Below are 18,007 nucleotides of genomic sequence, written 5' to 3'. Positions count from 1 at the left end.
GCCTCGGTCCTCGAGACATGAGAGTTTAGGGTACAATTTTCATTCCTTGCACTGTTTTTTGCTGCTTGAGCATCGTATTATATTTATTCATTTATTCAAATCTTCACTATGTTCATTGTCTTTAAGTTACCCTAACCCTAACTATGTTATCTTGAGTTTATGCTTTGTCATACACTTTCATTTATGTTTTTGCATTAGGGTATTTCTTCACATAGGAGAGTGTAAGGGAGGAGGAGGAAGAGATGAGTTGGAGGCGAAGATGGAGACGGAGGAGGAAGAGGTGGAGGAAAAGATGGAACAGCAGGAGGAGAAGGAGACATAGGAGGAGGTGGTGATGGAGTGTGCACAAAGCAGGGCATGGAAAAATGCAGGTAGAAAAAGAAAAAACAGCCCACACGTTTTTTCAATAGAAGAAACCCTTTTCATTTTGCAAAACAAAACAAAGTAGGAACAAACCAAGGAGGTGGTTGGGAGCGCAAGGAGGAGGGTGTGGAAAAAACAGTTGTAAAAGAAAAACAATCTATGCATTTTTTTAATTAAAAATTTTACCCTTTTTCTAAATTTTTGTTTTGCAAAAATATTTTTGTTTCACAGAACACACGTGTTTCAAGGTTTTGCATTTCACCAAGGTGAACCAGGTTTTTTGGCTATGGAAAAGTTGTGTTTCAGCATGAAATGTTTCACCCTTGGGTGAGCCTTAGTGAAAGGCCACATGAAACAGTAAAATCGCACATTTGAAATATATATATTCAGCAGGTTTTTCATAGAAATTGCCTTTTTCCATTGGAGTGAAACACATGTGCGAAATGTTGCATATTGAAATGTTTCATTGGAGAGGACATTCCTCCGAGGATTTCAATCATGACCCCTCTCTCCAATAGACACCATAACAACAACCAAGGGTAGATGGTGAAACCTAACCACCACCAAGTCCACAAATCCAAAGTAGCTGGTGTTAGCAGTCATAATTTATTTCATTCCTCTTTTGCGTCCATCTCCTGTTTGTGAGCCTCAGTCTTAGTTAGATGGGGACATTTGGAGCATTGGCACTATCTACCTTGTTCATTTTTACCTTGTTTAGCTATCCAAGCCTGGGACCACGAAAACCAAATTCATCTAGGAGCTCCACCTATTTTTCCTAGCCCTTTAAGGAATTTTTCCAGCAGTCAGCTAGTTTTCATTCTTTCGCTTATTTAGGAAGCTAGGCAACATCACTCTCATTCACTCATTCTCTTCTTCATCAACATTCTTCCTCATCATCATTAGCACTCTCTTCCCTGCTGTCATTCAGTCCTGCACCCTCAACTACGTGTCTCACTGACATGTGCAGGGCCTCTGTATTCTCACCCTGCTTTTCCAGCAGTCTATTCAAGTCTTTTCCTTATTTTCTCTGTGTTATCTCTTTCTCTCTCATTGTGTTCAACTTTCACAGGGGTACTCACAAAACGGTGTGGAAACAGTGAATGATCATCTGATCAACTGCATGGCAGCAAAGGACAGTCAAAATGCAGCTGTGTCTAACTACAAATATGATGTGGCAGGCTGCATTGATAGCAACAACAGCTGTGCAACCCAGGACCATAAAACACTGCAGAATCTATAGTCATGGCAGCTCCCAGGGTGGCAAACATGACGGCAGCTGCAGCATGGTAAGCACAGCAGAAAATGCAGCATAGGAGCCTGGGGCAGTTGATGTGCAGCAGTGCTTGCATTTGGGGAAGGTGCAGCTCATGTGGCAGCAAACGATGATGTTGAGGCAGCAGAACAGCAGTGCCTCTCTCCAGACGCAATCATGTGGACACAAAAAAAGGCTGAGAGGTAGCAGCTTGGGGACAGCTGAGGGTTGATAGAGGGCAGTATAGTGATGAAAGTGATACAATATGGTCTTGTCCCTCACCCCTTTTTGTAGAACTTCTTGAGCCAGTTGAAGATGCCACCATAGCATCCAAAACTCTGGAAAGTTGGTAACTATGTTGATTAATTAGAAAGAATGGCTTTGAGGCATCATCCACCGGCAAAGGTCTGAAAGAAGTGGATACATATTAGAAAGAATGGCTTTGAGGCATCACCCACAGGCAAAGGTCTTAAAGAAGTGGATACATATTACAAACCAACAAATCCAATGATTCCTCTGTGCAAAACCACCAAGTTAATTCAGATGTGGGAATGTCAGATGTGGTCATTTCCATATCCAATCGCCCAAGGTTTACAGTTATGAAAATCCTCTTATAGTTCCAGAACACTTTGGCCCAGTTGAAGGCTTCAACTTTCAACACTCCAAAATACCTTATCTCTACTAGCAAGAAAACTGCCTTTTGAAGCCAGCTACAGTATACAGAGGCATGTATAGACGGGCAGCCATATAACCTATTGAACCATGAGAACAATAGGTACTCCATGGAGCTCAGTCTGCTGAGACAAGCGAAATTGGCATGAATCAGAAATTTATTACATCTTTTTCTAGTCTCAATGCAGACAAGAAGCATCCTCAATGCTCTCAAATGTCTCATTTATGCTAAACAATTATATACAGAGGGCCCCCAATAGGCAGTTCAGCTGCTAAAACAGCAACACAGCACCTACAAAAGGGTATGATTATCAATGGAGCTCAGTCTATGACAAATGACAGTGCATTCAATTCAGAAGTAGCATAAGGCTGAGCTCACTTCACCAAGCTATTCTAGCATTGGAGAGCACCTCCCCTTCTAATTAGTACCAATCTCCTAGAAAAGCCAAAACGAGTCCTTTCTGAGACAGAAGAGCATCCTCACAATGCCTTTTTAATGAACTTTGTGCAAACTTGTGTAATGGCCTTAGAATTGTGATGTGCTTCTCTTTGTCTACATGAGAAGTCAGCTTATATTTCCTAAATGAAAATCCAAAAACATTGCAAGTTCAGTGAGGTAAGGTTGCAATTTCATTAGCAACAACAGCTTCAAGGATGAACTAATGACAGCTGTCAAAAAAACTCAAAACTGACCAATTTTCGCATAATTTCCTTCAACAAGATCACCAAGACCAATCTCCTGCCAGAAGACATCATCCCATCCACAGGCTTCTGTGGCTGATGTGTTAGTACCAGTCATCTGCTGCATGTGGGCATGTCCCAAGTATGTCCATTTGCACACAGTAGTGCAAAGACTTCTAGTATCATCTCCTGTGGCCCTGAGTTGTAGGTAATCAGCAGTGAAACTTTAGAAATCCCAAGAGAGGTTCGTAAGCACAATACATTGTTAGACTTTTGCTAACCTGTACGTAAGCCAATCACTCAGATCCATCCAACGAAAAGCCACTGCCCAGGACTCTTTTAGGTTCTCTTTTACCCATAATAGCTTTTCACAAGAAGTGCCAATTCAGTATCTAGTAAAGAAATTTCACATATTGCTATCTTGGTGGTAACTGCCTTCTCAACACAGCATCGTTCAGCAGAATCAATCAGACCTTTTCAAGGACAGAGCCTAATTATATTAATGGCACTTTGTATTGAAAACTGAGCCCACTGCATTGTGCACAATTCAGCATTCTCAAGGCTACATGCAAGTTATCAGTATATATAATAAAATATTTGTACAACAAAGTCACTACCAAAAACACTAGCAATACTAGAACTTTTCTGATTTTGCCTTGCTGCATGGCTAGAAAAACTAACTGTTTGACTCTGGCAACTAACAAGTCACCATGCTAATTTAGATAGTTCATGAGTTAAAGGTCAAAACATAGTCCTTTAACATTAACGGTTCTTGATTCTGGTAGCTAACAAGCTCACCATGAAAATTTAAATAGTTTGAGTCAAAAGTCAAAACATAGTCCATTAACATTTTAGTACCTTTGGAGGTTCCATCTCCGGGGAGAGTGCACCGCCAACAAACTGTAGAACAGGTGACTGCAAAGCATTTATCCTTTGAGCTTGATCAAGAGCTCTGTGATCCATCCAAACAATTACATTCCGCCTTGCATCACCACTCAAGGAGACTGTGACTGGTGAGTCATCCATTCCTATTGCAACTGAAATAAAAAACCAGATATTTGGAATTATTAGAAATTAGGATATGCCAATGATGTACTAGCATATTTAGTGATCAATATTCTAGTAATACGAACCAAGAGAGCAAGTTGCAGCAAATCCTATGCCAGATATGTCTGAGGGATCTATTTCAGCAGTCAGGCAAGCCATCTTCACTGCTGCACAAACTGCATGCCAGATATCTGTTGACGATTGCTGTCAATAAACAAACCCAAAATATGTACGAAGAGTCAAGAACTGTAGCTAGTGTTGAAAGAAGAATGAACTGCTAAGCAGAAAAACAGTTCCAACTTCAATACTGGCTTCATTTCAAACATAGCTCAAGGACCACCTCATTTAACAAGACCCCTTCCATTATAATGTGTTTGCTGATCTGAAAATGTGTCAACTGAAAGTCTGGCCCAAAGCATAGTTGCATCAAAATTCATTTCCTAAAACAGGAAACACTTTTTACATTTGCAAAATGTTTCCCACATAGAAACATGCTCCTTATCCACTCAAGGCCCAAAAATTTTCAAAAACGTTAGGTAAAAACCTTGGAAAAAACACAATTTTGATGATTGTGTTTGAACTTTGGACTTTGGCTCTAAAATTTTAGATTTGCTAACAAGACTAATACTTTACTAATGTAATGTTTGAACTTCTATTAAAGTCACTAGTTGACACTACCACTAGTTGACGTTTTTCACTAGTTGACACTTTCACTAGTTGACACTTCTGTTACTATTTCCTACCTTTGAAGTTTGAACTATCATGTTTATCAATATTATGGAAGAAGTTGTCTTTTGGATGTTGAGTCTTGATGTCATGAGTCGTATAATTTGGAATGGTAATCATACCGCATGGGTTTTCTCAAATTTGACATTGTTTTGAGCCTGCATAGTGGAAATTTGGGACTAGGTGTGTAGATAATGAATGAACAGGATTATTTCTTTTCATGTTTCTAAATCCTAGATCCATTGATTTTTGCTATATCTATAGGAAGCTCTTTTCAGACATGTCCTAAAAACCAAGGAAACTCAATTCCTACTCAAAACGTTTCCAAACAGCTTGTCCAATCCGTCAATAAAAACAACTTCTTTGTGGATCGATCTATTAAAAACTAGCTTTCAATACTACAATACAATGTACATCCACGTTTTTTTATCTATAAGAAACATAGCTTGTGTAATTGGGAATAGCAAGGTGTGACACTACCTATGAGAAAGAGAGAGGCAATAGAAGCACAAGAAAGCAACTCCTGAATACTGACAGAACTGAACAAGAAAGCAAGAACAGATGAACTCAGAGAATGTAATAACAGGCCATGGAATCCATATATTAAGGCATGAGCACAATGAGTACAAACCACATTGGCAGCAGAAGACCACCAAAGTGCTCCCAAACTTTCTCTATCCAACACTGCAGTGTTTTTCTTTGTGTTTTGTGTTTGTGCAGTCTATTATAGCAGTTTCTCACACTTCCATCGTTGCCTCCACTTCTGGCACTCCTCAGTTAAGATAACCATCACCTCTATAGTCTTGGTAGGTTCTTGCATAGCCATCGTGCACCCCTGCACCAATGCCCTAGCTGCTTTGGGCTGGGATAGCTCAGGGTATTTTGGGGCGAGCTATGCTTGCAGTCTCTCCTAGGTTCAATTTTCCGACTAAGAGGGGGTATTTAAGCTATAAAAGGTGCACTACCACTTAAATCTACATTAGCTCATTTTAAACAGCCCCAAAACTCAATAAGCAAACACCCAAACTTTTGGTTGGATCCACATTCTATAAATAGAGAGGTTGCCTTTTGCAAATCTACAGACTCTCCATCGGCTGGCACCATCTTTGACTGAGATTTTAACCCATCCACCAGCAGATACTTCACTTCATGGTGCCACCAGTTGCCAAGCAACCTGTCCAAACACCTTGTTCAGGTTGCCTTTGCTGCAAGGACCCTGTTTGCAACATGTTCCTGGCACACACTCTGCAACTGTTGCCAAGCAATCTAGGTTGTGTTTCCACCTATGCAGGTCAGTCATGTAACAGTGTGCAATGGAAGAAGAACATGAACACGGAGAGAGAAGGGAAGAGAGAGACCACAGAAAGAAGAAGAAGAAATCTGCACTGAACTCCACAAGAATGCTGAATACAAAGTGGACTCGTCAGTCCTTGCACACAGCACAAAGCATCAATGAGGGCCCAAACCAGGCTGATGATGGAGATGAGCATTGGATGATAGAGAAAATCATCCGATGATGGAGCATGCTGAAAATCTGCAAGACAATGTATGCTTCCACTGACGAGGGCTGCTATAAATAGCCAAAGACCTCCAAAACTGGCTGACTTGTTCGGTCTTCCATGCCTCCAACAAACCACATGTCATCCAACTCAGTTAAGACTAAGCCACTTTACCTATTTGCAACTCCGCATTGCTACCTTTGAGCTTTCCCTCCAATCAAAACCTCTGATAATCTCCACTTGTAAGCAAGAGGTGGGAACCGACTAAACAACCCACACAAAAATGGCAAGAGTAACTATCAACTAACGACAACAATTATCCTAGAGCTGACGACGTGTCATATTTGCGTGCAAAACTGCTTGCTTGGCATGAACACCAAAGGTGAATTGCAAGCACCGACTACCAATGTCAACAGAAGTATAGTGTCTTGAGAAACCCTTTACCCTTCACCCGCAGTTTGCATTTTTTGCACTTCTGCGTTTTGTGTTTAGGGTTTGCAGCCCCAAAAAGGGACGCCATCCTAGACTGATTGTGCCTATTTATAGGCCACTCTCTCATTCATTCCTCACGGCTGATTCATTCAGTCCGTCACCTCTTCTCTTCAGCCTCCCCACTACCCTCACACCCCTTCAGGACATTCCGGTTCGTGGTTCGTGGTTGTCTTCATCATCTTCCTTGTGCTACGGCACGCTTGTTCCCTTGTATCACATTCACCCCATGATTCAGAACTTCATCATTCCATTCATCAAAGTTTCTTCTCTCTTCTCTTCTCTTCTCCATGTTTGCCGTGTTCACTCCGTGTTCCTCCCCGCCAACCCTATTATCTCGCTAGTATGTCATCTTTTGACATGGTATCGGAGCTAGATCTGCTCAAACAGCGGCAAAGATCCGAAGGCAAAGACCAGTGGCGGGTTCGGCATCCACTTCTCTTCTTCTTCCACTGCATCAAAATCTCGTTTTTGCAGATTTCAGGTGTTTCAGCTTGCTGCCCACACCTTGTTCACGGAGGACATCTCAGCCAAAGCTGTCAATTGCTGTCTCCATCAGTTGGCGCCTGATTTCCAGCCCTCTTCACGCAGTTTGGAGCTGATTCCAACCAGGCGACTACTGTTCCTGTGCAGACCTGTTGCCGTACAGCCTGCCACGTCATCACAGTCCTACTGCCTACGTTTTTAGTATTTCTCTCTCCTGCAGGCTGTCCTACTTGCGTTTTTAGTCTTTCTCTCACTTGCTGCCTACGTTTTTAGTCTTTCTCTCTCCAAAAGGCTTTCCTGCCTGCGTTTTTAGTCTTTCTCTCTCCTCACCTGCGTTTTTCTACTGGTTGCAACCTCTTACTGCTGGTCGCATCCTCCCCCCCACTGGCAGCTCACTTCCAACCCTTCCACTACCTTCCTACACCTTGAGGCGGACATTGCAGTTCGTGCTTCACACTACCCTCACACCCCTTGAGGCGGACATTGCGATTCGTGGTTCATGGTGGCTGACCTCTTCCTCCTTCAGCAAGGCACATTGGTATCCATGGCTTCATTACCAACAAATGACCAGACTACTAGGTGCTCCTACTGTGGCATCACCGGACACACCACCGATGCTTGCCGACTTCGACCTTTGCTCCCCACCCCCCCGGAGTATATGCGTCTTCCACCAGGCACTCCTTGTGCCACCTCTCCTTTCTGGGCCATAGAGATCGTTCTACATCGGCTATCAAGGTACTATGCTCAAGGCAATAGAGCGCATCCAATGCGCACTAAGTCCTTTCGAGCACATGGAGGATCGATTGGCACTACGACCTCCTAGAGATCGTCACAATGCCAGCAGCAATCTTCTCCCACTTATTTTCAGGTACAGTGGCTTCCACAACCTACGGATCTGCAGTCCGCTCCATCGAGAGACAGTGATTGCTTGATACTTTCTCCTCGTCAATCTACTCCTTCGAGAGACAGTGGCTGCTTAACTCCTTTCTCTTCTTCGGCTACCCAGTCTGCTCCACTGAGAGACAACGACTGTTGCCCACCTCTTACTCGTTCTGAATCCCACCCTTCCCCACCCTTGGCTCATCCTAAGCCTCCTTCTTCCCCACCCTCTTCCACTCAGGTTCGAGAGGCCACTTCTGGGTGCTTTCTAGCTTCCTTTCCTACACCCCAGATACCTTCTTCAGCACAACCAACAGCACTTCCTTCGTCATCAGAAATTTTATAGCCCGTGATCCATGAGTTTTTGGATTCCCTATCTATTTCAAAGGGGAATGCTATTTCTTTGCCCTCAGTGGGGGCATCTACTTCTCCTTCGACTTCAGCGAGGGCCCCTCCACCTCCCACCTCAAAGGGGAAACCTACTCCACATGTTCTTCACCCATCCTCTACTTTCTTAGGGTGGCTGTCTTCGACAAGTCATCTCTTCTACTGATATCCAGGATCTTTAGGTACCACGTAGATCGAGACCTCAGAGATTCAGCCGTGATTTGGTGACGAGGCCTTCGTATTCCTTCCAGCATGGATGCACGGAGCTAGTGGCTTCTCTCCCGAGGTTGAGTTTCGGATTCTCCAGTTCACTCTGTCTACTATTCTTTACTACAAGTTCCCTTTGCGGTGGAAATCTTGGATCTTAGGGATCCTTTACCTCTTCTTCCTCCTCTTCTTCTTGCCTTCGTCCCTTGGTCAGCATGGAGCCACCTCAGGAGATCGAGTACAGGTATATCCTTATGGTTCTCCGCACTATACATTGTATATTTTCCTCATCTTTGTACTAGGGCGCTTGGGCAAGTGAACAATTTTCCCACGAGGGACATTGTCCCAGTGGCACCTGTTGCATGAGCATTCTTCAGCATGTAGCATTGCATCTCCACCTCACTCTTCTCTTGTTCCCCTTTTTGGGCCTGGAGAGGGTGTTGAGAAACCCTTTACCCTTCACCCGCAGTTTGTGTTTTTGTGTTTCTGCGTTTTGTGTTTAGGGTTTGCAAGGCGCCATCCTAGACTGACTGTGCTTATTTATAGGCCACTCTCTCATTTATTCCTCACGGCTGATTCATTTAGTCCGTCACCTCTTCTCTTCAGCCTCTCCACTACCCTCACACCCCTTCAGGAGAACATTGCAGTTCGTGGTTCATGGCTATCTTCATCATCTTCCTTGTGCTACAGCACCCTTGTTCCATTCATCAGAGTTTCTTCTCTCTTCTCTTCTCTTCTCCATGTTTGCCGAGTTCACTCCGTGTTCCTCCCCGCCAATCCTACTGTCTCACTGGTACGTCATCTTTTGACATTGGAGGCATAGTAGGCAGCTAGAATATGTGAAGTGTTGTGACCTAGGAACATGACTTCTACATAGGCCACGAGTTTTTGTTTTTATCTACTGTCAATTGGCAACATGTATAGCATTGATTTGGCTTTTGTTATCATGGTTGCCTCTTTGGCACATACTTTTGCATCGGCTTGTTACGCGTCAGGCACAGACCTTGAGGCAGCAATTGCTATCACCTTGTTCTTGTGGAAAGTGTAACAATAGCCTTCCATTCTATTTGTGGGAAAAATTACACATTCAATCGCGGTTGCTAAGTAATCAAAGATCCTTATCCTTGGCAAGTAGCAATTGTTCTTTGACATGTGGAGTGACACATGTAGCTCTCCATCCGAAGATGGAGCATTGACTCCTCTACATCTGCAACAAAGATTTAACCTTCAACCTTTGGTTTAGAGCCTTTTATGGGTGTTCATATGAGAAACTCATTGTGCATTTATATATTGGCATAAGCATGCAAGAGGGGTGTTAATAACACCACATGCAATAGAAGCACCATCAATCGAATCATCCAAGGCTACGGCCTCTTCATATTCCACATCCATGCAAAGAATGGAATGAGCTAAAGCAAAGCCATGGAGACAACAAGTTTGCAATTGTTTCTCTTAAATTTACATCTCTTAATGAAGTTTCTTCCAATATGGAGATGAGAAAGTTCATCCATAGATTACATCTGACGATACAGCGAGCTGTCAAGATGACAATATGATACTTTGGAAGCAGCCCAAGATACGGCCTTAAAAGCTAAAGGACTACATATGCCATGGATGCTTGGTAAAGCCTCAAAAAGGAACCACAAGGGAAGAAAACACAAATGTTTGACCAAAAGAAGTCAAATAAACAAGAACCAAAGCATAAGGGTGGAAGTAGACCACCTTTGCCATCCAAAAAAGAAGCTAACATATCAATAGTTAGCACAATATACAAGAGAAGGATGATGCTTCTCTTGTGGAGAAAAAGAACATATGGCTAGTCAATGTCCTAACAAGGCAAAGAAGGAAAACCAACCTCAAAAGACACCTCAAGCAAATACTGTATCTAAGGAATCCTTGTAACAAAATGAAACTCCATTAGAGAAAGGCTTGGGGTAAGATTATTGATCAATCTATTCTCATTCATTTTGATATACGGGCCACGTATCATTATATCCATCCTCAGATTATTGAAGCTCTACTTCTATCAAAGGAGAGGTTTGAAACACTAAAATTGTCAGGTGTTGCTTCCATTCTTGGGAAACTACGAATTGAAATAGGAGATTATGTAGATCATGAGATTTTTGCCATGGGAGATCTTGGTCATTGTGATGTTATATTAGGAATACCTTGGCATAAAAGAATAGATCCAACCATTGATTGGAATCAAAATAAGTTTAGATTCCCTTTCAAGGGGTAAAAATGTATCTTTTGATGTAGGAGTGAAAGGAAAATCTGTTCCCCTCTTATTCCATGTACAAATTTGTAAAGCGATGAAAATGTCTATTTCCTTGTACTTAATTTTTATCAAAGATTCTAATAAAGAGTCTAGAATTGAAGAGTCCATCTTAGATATTAACGAGGACCAAATGAGTTTCTTAAAGGAGTATAAAGATTGTTTTGCAGGCACTTTACCTAATGAGTTACCACTAGAGAGGCCAGAAGATCATCACATTAATCTCATTCCTAAGAGCTCACCTTCAAATAGCCCACCCTATCAAATGAGTCCAACACAACAAGAAAAGATTATAAAGCAAGTGAATAAGCTTTCTTTCAATTCAGAATAGGTTTCCCATTCCAAGAATTGATGATATCTTGAATAGATTTTATGGATCCAAAGTATTCAGCCGGATTGACTTGAAGATTAGCTACCATCAGATAAGGACTACTCCTCAAGATATTCATAAAACAGCATTCAAGATAACTTTTGGTTTATATCAGTTTCTTGTGCTACCATTTGGTCTCACCAATACTCTTGCAACCTTTAATAGAATGATGGAAAGAATCTTTAGAGCACATTGGAAGTTTATAAGTACTTTCTTTGATGATATTTTGGTTTATTCAAAAGATAAAGAAGAGCATAAGCAGCACTTAAAAATAGTATTTCAAGAACTCTGCAAACACAAACTTTATATGAATGGCAAAAAGAGTGAATTTTTCATAGAAAAGATTCACTAATTGGGCCATATTGTATCCAAAGATAGGATTTGAATGGATCCAGAAAAAGTCAAGGCTATTGTAGAATGGGCAGAATTCACTAGTGTTTGTGAAGTTCGAAATTTCTTGAGATTATGCTATTATTACAATAGATTCATTAAATAGTTTGCAGTGGTTGCTAGACCATTGCATGATTTAACCAAGAAAGTAGTGGCATTCCGATGGATCAAACTAAAGAAGAAATCTTTTTAAACTCTTAAGTTCTATATCAGCAAATGACATGTTTTAATTACACCTAATTTCTCAAAACCTTTCTTTATGAAATGTCATGCTTTAGGAGACTGCATTGGTGCAGCCTTAAACCAAGAAGGCATACAGTTGCTCATACATGCAGATGGTTACAAAATACAGAAAAGAATGCTACTACCTATGAAAAGGAGTTAATGGCCATCATTCAAGCTTTAAAAGATTGGAGACTCTATCTTTTAGGTGGAAAATTTCTCATTAAGACGAACCGTAACAATTTGAGACATTTTTTCAACCATCCATAGATTTCCGAAAAGCATATTCGATGGGCCAATTATTTAGCTCAATTTAACTTTCAAATACTGCATATTCGTAGTAAGCAAAACAAGGTAGCTAATGCCATGTTAAAAAGACCTCAAATTTATGTAGTGTCCATGATTCATCATACAAATTTCACTAGTCTAAGAGATATGTATACTTGTAATGAAGATTTTAAAATCATTTGGGAGAGTTTACATCTTGGTAATAGGATATACTCTTATGTTATCAAAGATAGATTTCTTTTGATGGAGAATAAGTTATGTGTTACTAAAAATTTCACGTCTAAAGTAATGAAAGAATGCCATGCAGCTCCTTACATGGCTCATCGTGGTATTTTAACCACAACCAAGGCATTTGAAATGTATTTCTTTTGGCCAAGTCTTCGACAAGACATTGAACAATTTATCAAAGAATGTCTTGTGTGTCAAAAGATTAAGTTTGATCGCCAAAAGCCTGCAAGACTTTTGCAACCATTACCAATTTTAAGCCAACCTTGGAAAAGCATTGCTATGGATTTTATTTTTGGCCTGCTAAAATTAGCAACAAACAGCAATGATAGCATATGAACTATTATTGATAGATTTAGCAAACAGGCTTATTTCATTCCAATCAAGAAGACTATCAAGTCTCAACATATCGCTAGAATATTTATTCAACACATCTTTAAGTATCATAGGTTACCACAATCCATCGTGAGTGATAGAGATCCACAAACCACTAGTCTCTTTTAGCAAGCTCTTTTCGAAAATTTGGGTACAAAGCTTACATTTTCTTATTATTATCATCCTCAAACACATGGTCAAAGCGAGATGGCCAATCTCACAATATTGAATATGTTTAAGTGCTATTGACATGAAGCCAACCAACAATGAAAAAAGTATTTGCATTTAGTAGAATATACCTATAACAACACAGTTCACGCTTCTACAAGTAAAGCACCATTTGAGATCATATATAGAAAACCACTCTTATAACCTATTCTCAGAACTAAGGAGAAAATATTTCATGCCGATGAGTTCATGCATGATATGTTGGGAATAAAGACCTCGTGCCTTTAAATGTGCTTGGGTGTAAACACACCCTTAGCCCTTATACTTACACATATATATCTATCTAAAAACCTAAAGGTACTCTCGTCATTGTACCTACAAATGGACTCACTCTCGACTCTGCTCTATCTCACACTCTCTGTCTCTCACTGCATGTAACGACTGTCTGTCTCGATCTCCATGCCCAACCCGTCACTACAAATTGGTATCAGAGCCATCAGGTTCTGTGCACTTCTCGAGATCTAACAAGACCAGCAAACAACTGGAGTTCTTGACGACCTATGTGTTGGGCTAAGGCAGAAGGCAACGTGTGGCATCAAGCAGGTGTAGATTGCCAAAGATTCAGACGGGCTAGACAGGCGACAGCAACTATTGAAGAGTAGCCACAGGCGAGTTGACGGACGACGTCTGCAAGGCAGATGACCTATGCAAAAATGTGACGAGTAGCAGTCAACAGGACATCACCCAGCAGGTCTGGTCATAGCAAGCAGCAGTCGGTGGAGTGTTGATCAGCAGCCACTGACGACGCACAACGGACAGAATCGTCAGCAGGACTCGCGATGCACAACTGACGGGTTAACAAACCTATCATCCATTTTTTTTCTTCTTCAAAATTTTTTGAAAGTCCTCTCTCCCTACCAAGGATTCACGCGTTGGAGGCACAGATCTCAAATCTGTGCAAAATTGAGCCAAAATTTTGGAGCTTTTCCCGAATTTGAGGATCTCAACGCAGAATTGGACAATCTAACTCAAAAATAGCAAAGTCGGTACACATTTGCCCGAGAATTTTGTGGTTTTTCACATTTTAGTGAATTTTTTTCAATTTCACTAAAATTAGTGCATGCACGACTTAGAAAATTTGGGGATTTCTCCAGATTTGGTGCAAGCAAGATGCAACAGTGATATCTGTCTCAGAAATTGCAAGAATTTGTGCCATTTTGTCCCCAATATTTAGGGCTTGTCATGTATATGTACAAATTGGGCTGAAATTTACCCAATTTCTCGACATTGATGCACATTTAACCCCGTGCAATTTGGGGCTTTTGCAGTTTGGGCAAAATCTGTGCAACATTTCGTCATTTTATGTACATGCCAGTTAAATTCCATGCAATTTGGACATCAACACTTGGTAAAATTTGGGGATTTTGCTGAAATTACTCTATTTTGGCAAAATTGACATGTTCTATGCATGACAGAGAAAATGAATATGTGTGTTTTATGCTTTGAGCACAAAATTTTGGGGCATTTGACCGTTCATGTCAAATTTTATGCCCGTGGGTACATGTACAACAGAAATTGCAGCTAAATTTTGTGATTTCTCATGTAATGTGATGCATATGCCCTTTGAATAGCTGTAATCAGTTGTGGAATGTTATAGCACATGGTTTGGTGCTTCTGAAAATTTAATTACAGATCTGAAATATTTTCTTCTGTGTGGTCATTTATTGCTGATTGGTACTTGTTTGTACCTTGGTCACTTGAGTGACAGTTTTGGGCCTGCATTTGCTGTTTTTTTGTCACATTTGAACTGAAAATCATGGCTGGCAGCAATGACAGCAGTAATCTGATACACATAAAGAAGCTTGAAGGCGCACATAACTTTGCAGTTTGGCAAAAGCAATGCTATGATATCCTATTGCAAAAGAAGCAGGCAAATCCGATCAAAACCAAAGGGGCAAACCCCACAGACGTGGAACAGGACGATTGGGATGAGTTAAATGAGCTTGCACGCTTAACCATAGAGCTATCGATTTCTGCTGCCTTGTTGTTCAACATTGAAGGTTTGGATTCTGCATATGCTATATGGACTAGACTGGAAGAATTGTATGCACAAAAGAGTGTTGCAAGCAAAGTGTATTGGCTGAAAAAGCTTATGGATTTGCATATGAAAGAGAGTACAGCAATGTCTACTCACTTGAGTGAGTTTAACTCCATTTTCAGCCAATTGGTTTGCCTTGAAGTTCATGATTGACGAGGAATTCAAGGCTACTTTCTTACTTTGCACTCTACCAGAGAGTTGGGATACATTCAGGACTGCTATGAGCAATTCTAATGTGATCCTTTTGTATGCTGATGTAGAGAGTGCTCTACTTATGGAAGAGATGTATCGGTAGAACAATGCATCCAGTAAGTCTTCCGGTGCCTTGCATACTAGAGGCAGAACACAACAAAAGGGCAAATATGATAGCAAGGGACGCAGTAAATCACGTGGCAAAGATGTTGAATGTCATCATTGTGGCAAGAAGGGTCACTTTAAACATGATTGCTACAAATGGAAGAAAGAGAAAGGAAAAGGCAAAAAGACACATGATAGCAAGGAAGAGAAGAAGAACATTCAGCCTAAGAAAAGCAGTGTAAAAATTGAAGAGATGAATGTAGTCACTCATGACAGTGATAGTGGGAGTAATGTACTCTTTGTCTCTTCACACTTTGGTACACATGCTTTACTTGCAAATATGGATGATGACATGCATACCTGGATTCTCGATTCACGTGCTTCCTTTCATGTCACCCCTCATTGTGAGTGGTTCTCCGTCTATACACGGGATCGACATGGTGTTGTCCATCTTGGGAACAACTATGCATGTGACATTTCAAGTATTGGCAGTGTGCAGTTACAGTTTCAACATGGCTCTGTCTTTACACTTCAGCATATACGGCATGTACCTCAACCCAAGAAGAGCTTGCTTAGCACAGGGCAACTAGATGATGATGGTTTTCATACCACCTTTGGTGATGGAAAATGGAAGATCTGTAAGGGATCTAGGGCTATTGCCAGAGGTTGCAAGAGTGATACTTTGTATCCACTTCATGTATCTAATGTGTGTGACCATGTTGTTGCCGTGACCGAGCAGCCAAGCGTTTCTTTATGACATGGCCAATTGGGACACATGAGTCAAATAAGAATGAAAGTGCTTTCTCGTTTAGGTTACTTGTCTTGTCTTCGTTATGCTGATTTTGAGCATTGTGATCATTGTATTTATGGCAAACATGCACAGACGTCTCACAAAAAGTCTCTTTCTTTGAAATCTTCTCCTCTAGAGTTAGTACATTCAGATGTATGTCAAATGCCAGGATTATCTTTAGGGGGAAATAAATATTTTGTCACCTTTGTCATTGATACTACACGGAAAGTATGGGTTTACCCTATTCATAGCAAGGATGAAGTGCTTGACAAGTTTAAAAAATTCTTGGCCTTGGCTGAAAATCAGACCGATAAGACACTTCAGTGTCTTCGCTCTAATAATGGTGGGGAATATGTGTCCAAGGCCTTTCAGGCATTTTGTGATAGCAAAGGGATCAAGAGGGAGCTCGCTGCCCCTCATAATCCACCCCAAAATGGAGTTGCAGAGCGTATGAATCGGACCATACAGGATAAGGTCCGTAGGATGCTGTCTCATGCTGCATTACCCCATGGTTTTTGGGCAAAGGCTGTTATGACAGTCGTTCACTTAATTAATCAGTCACCAAACAGGTCTTTTGGGGGGGGGGAGAGAGAGTTCCCCAAGAAGCGTGGTCGCGGGCAAGCCACCTTCATATAATCATCTAAAAGTGTTTGGCTGCAAGGCTTTTGTGCACATTCATAAAGAAAAACACAGCAAACTTGAGTCAAAGTCCTGTAAATGCATTTTCCTAGAATATGGTGATGAGGGTCAAATGGGGTATAAATTGTGGAATCCTGAGAAAAGGAAAGTAATACGCAACAATGACATTATCTTCCGGGAAGATCCCATGCACAAACACACCGAAAAGACTGAGAAGGTCTGTAGGGTTGTATTCCGGGAAGAAATACCTTTTGGACAGCAAAATGTGCCCGTTGTACAGCAGCAAATACCTGCTGTAAATGAACCTGTAAATGCAGAAAATGATGCTGCAAATGATCAGCCAGCTATTGCCCATGATAATGAGCCACTACATGTGTAGGAACAGCCAGGACAGCAAGCTGTTAATGCTATTTTGCAGGCTAAAATGCCAGGACAGCATGCTGAAAATGGAAATTTGCAGGAACAGCTAGCAAACAATGACCATTGGATTAGAAGATCGTCTCAAGCTACTAGATAACCTGACAGATTTGTTCCTGGTACAAACAATGTGGCCGATTATGTCATGTTGACAGACTGTGGTGAATCATCTTGCTTCAAGGAAGCAATGAACAGACACGATAGCAAGAAATGGTATAAAACCATGTTGTTAGCGATGGAATCTCTTGAGAAAAATGGCACTTGGGACTTGGTGCAACTGCCTAAGGGGCAGAAAACACTTCCATGCAAATGGGTTTACAAGAGATGAATGTCACTTCTGGTTCCTCCCCAAAGTACAAAGCAAGATTGGTTGCACAAGGGTACAAGCAGGAGCATGGAATTGACTTTAATGAGATTTTATCTCCTGTAGTCAAGATGGCTACATTGAGAACCATGTTGGACTTGGTTGCAGTTAAGGATATGGAGCTCATACAGATGGATGTAAAGATTGCGTTTTTACATGGTGATCTGCATGAAGACATCTATATGCAGTAGCCTGAAGGATTTGTTGAACAAGGGAAAGAAAAAATGATATGTGAACTCAAAAGGAGTTTATATGGGCTGAAACAAGCACCAAGAGAATGGTATCATAAGTTTGATACATTCATGCAGTCCCAAGGCTTTCATAGAAGTCGAGTGGATCACTACTTGTACACCAAGAAGGCAACAAATGGCAGCCTGATTATCTTGGTTTTGTATGTTGAT

The 18,007-nt window shown here is 41.2% G+C and overlaps 1 protein-coding gene across 4 annotated transcripts in view; it reads right to left on the bottom strand.

Annotated features, from left to right (window-relative positions):
- The window catches only part of LOC148011920 (FGGY family of carbohydrate kinase), a 58,186-nt gene that overhangs the window by 30,674 nt on the left and 9,505 nt on the right, over positions 1 to 18,007 (bottom strand). For all 4 annotated transcript variants that reach the window (XR_015689290.1, XM_087670124.1, XM_087670123.1 and 1 more), the window contains exons 3-6: positions 4,102 to 4,219; positions 3,827 to 4,005; positions 3,250 to 3,332; positions 2,981 to 3,165 (exon numbers count right to left, since the gene is read on the bottom strand). Coding sequence is in view for 3 of the 4 variants with exons in the window: in XM_087670124.1 (XP_087526250.1) it covers positions 2,981 to 3,165; positions 3,250 to 3,332; positions 3,827 to 4,005; positions 4,102 to 4,219 (565 nt within the window). In the remaining variant the exon portion in view is untranslated. The remainder of the gene's footprint in view (positions 1 to 2,980; positions 3,166 to 3,249; positions 3,333 to 3,826; positions 4,006 to 4,101; positions 4,220 to 18,007) is intronic.

This window comes from Lygodium microphyllum, chromosome 28 (assembly GCF_053477565.2).
Source record: "Lygodium microphyllum isolate KBCC chromosome 28, Lygodium_microphyllum_v1.1.10, whole genome shotgun sequence".
NCBI classification, from domain to species: Eukaryota; Viridiplantae; Streptophyta; class Polypodiopsida; order Schizaeales; family Lygodiaceae; genus Lygodium; species Lygodium microphyllum.
This window is presented reverse-complemented; position numbering and strand designations above follow the sequence as displayed.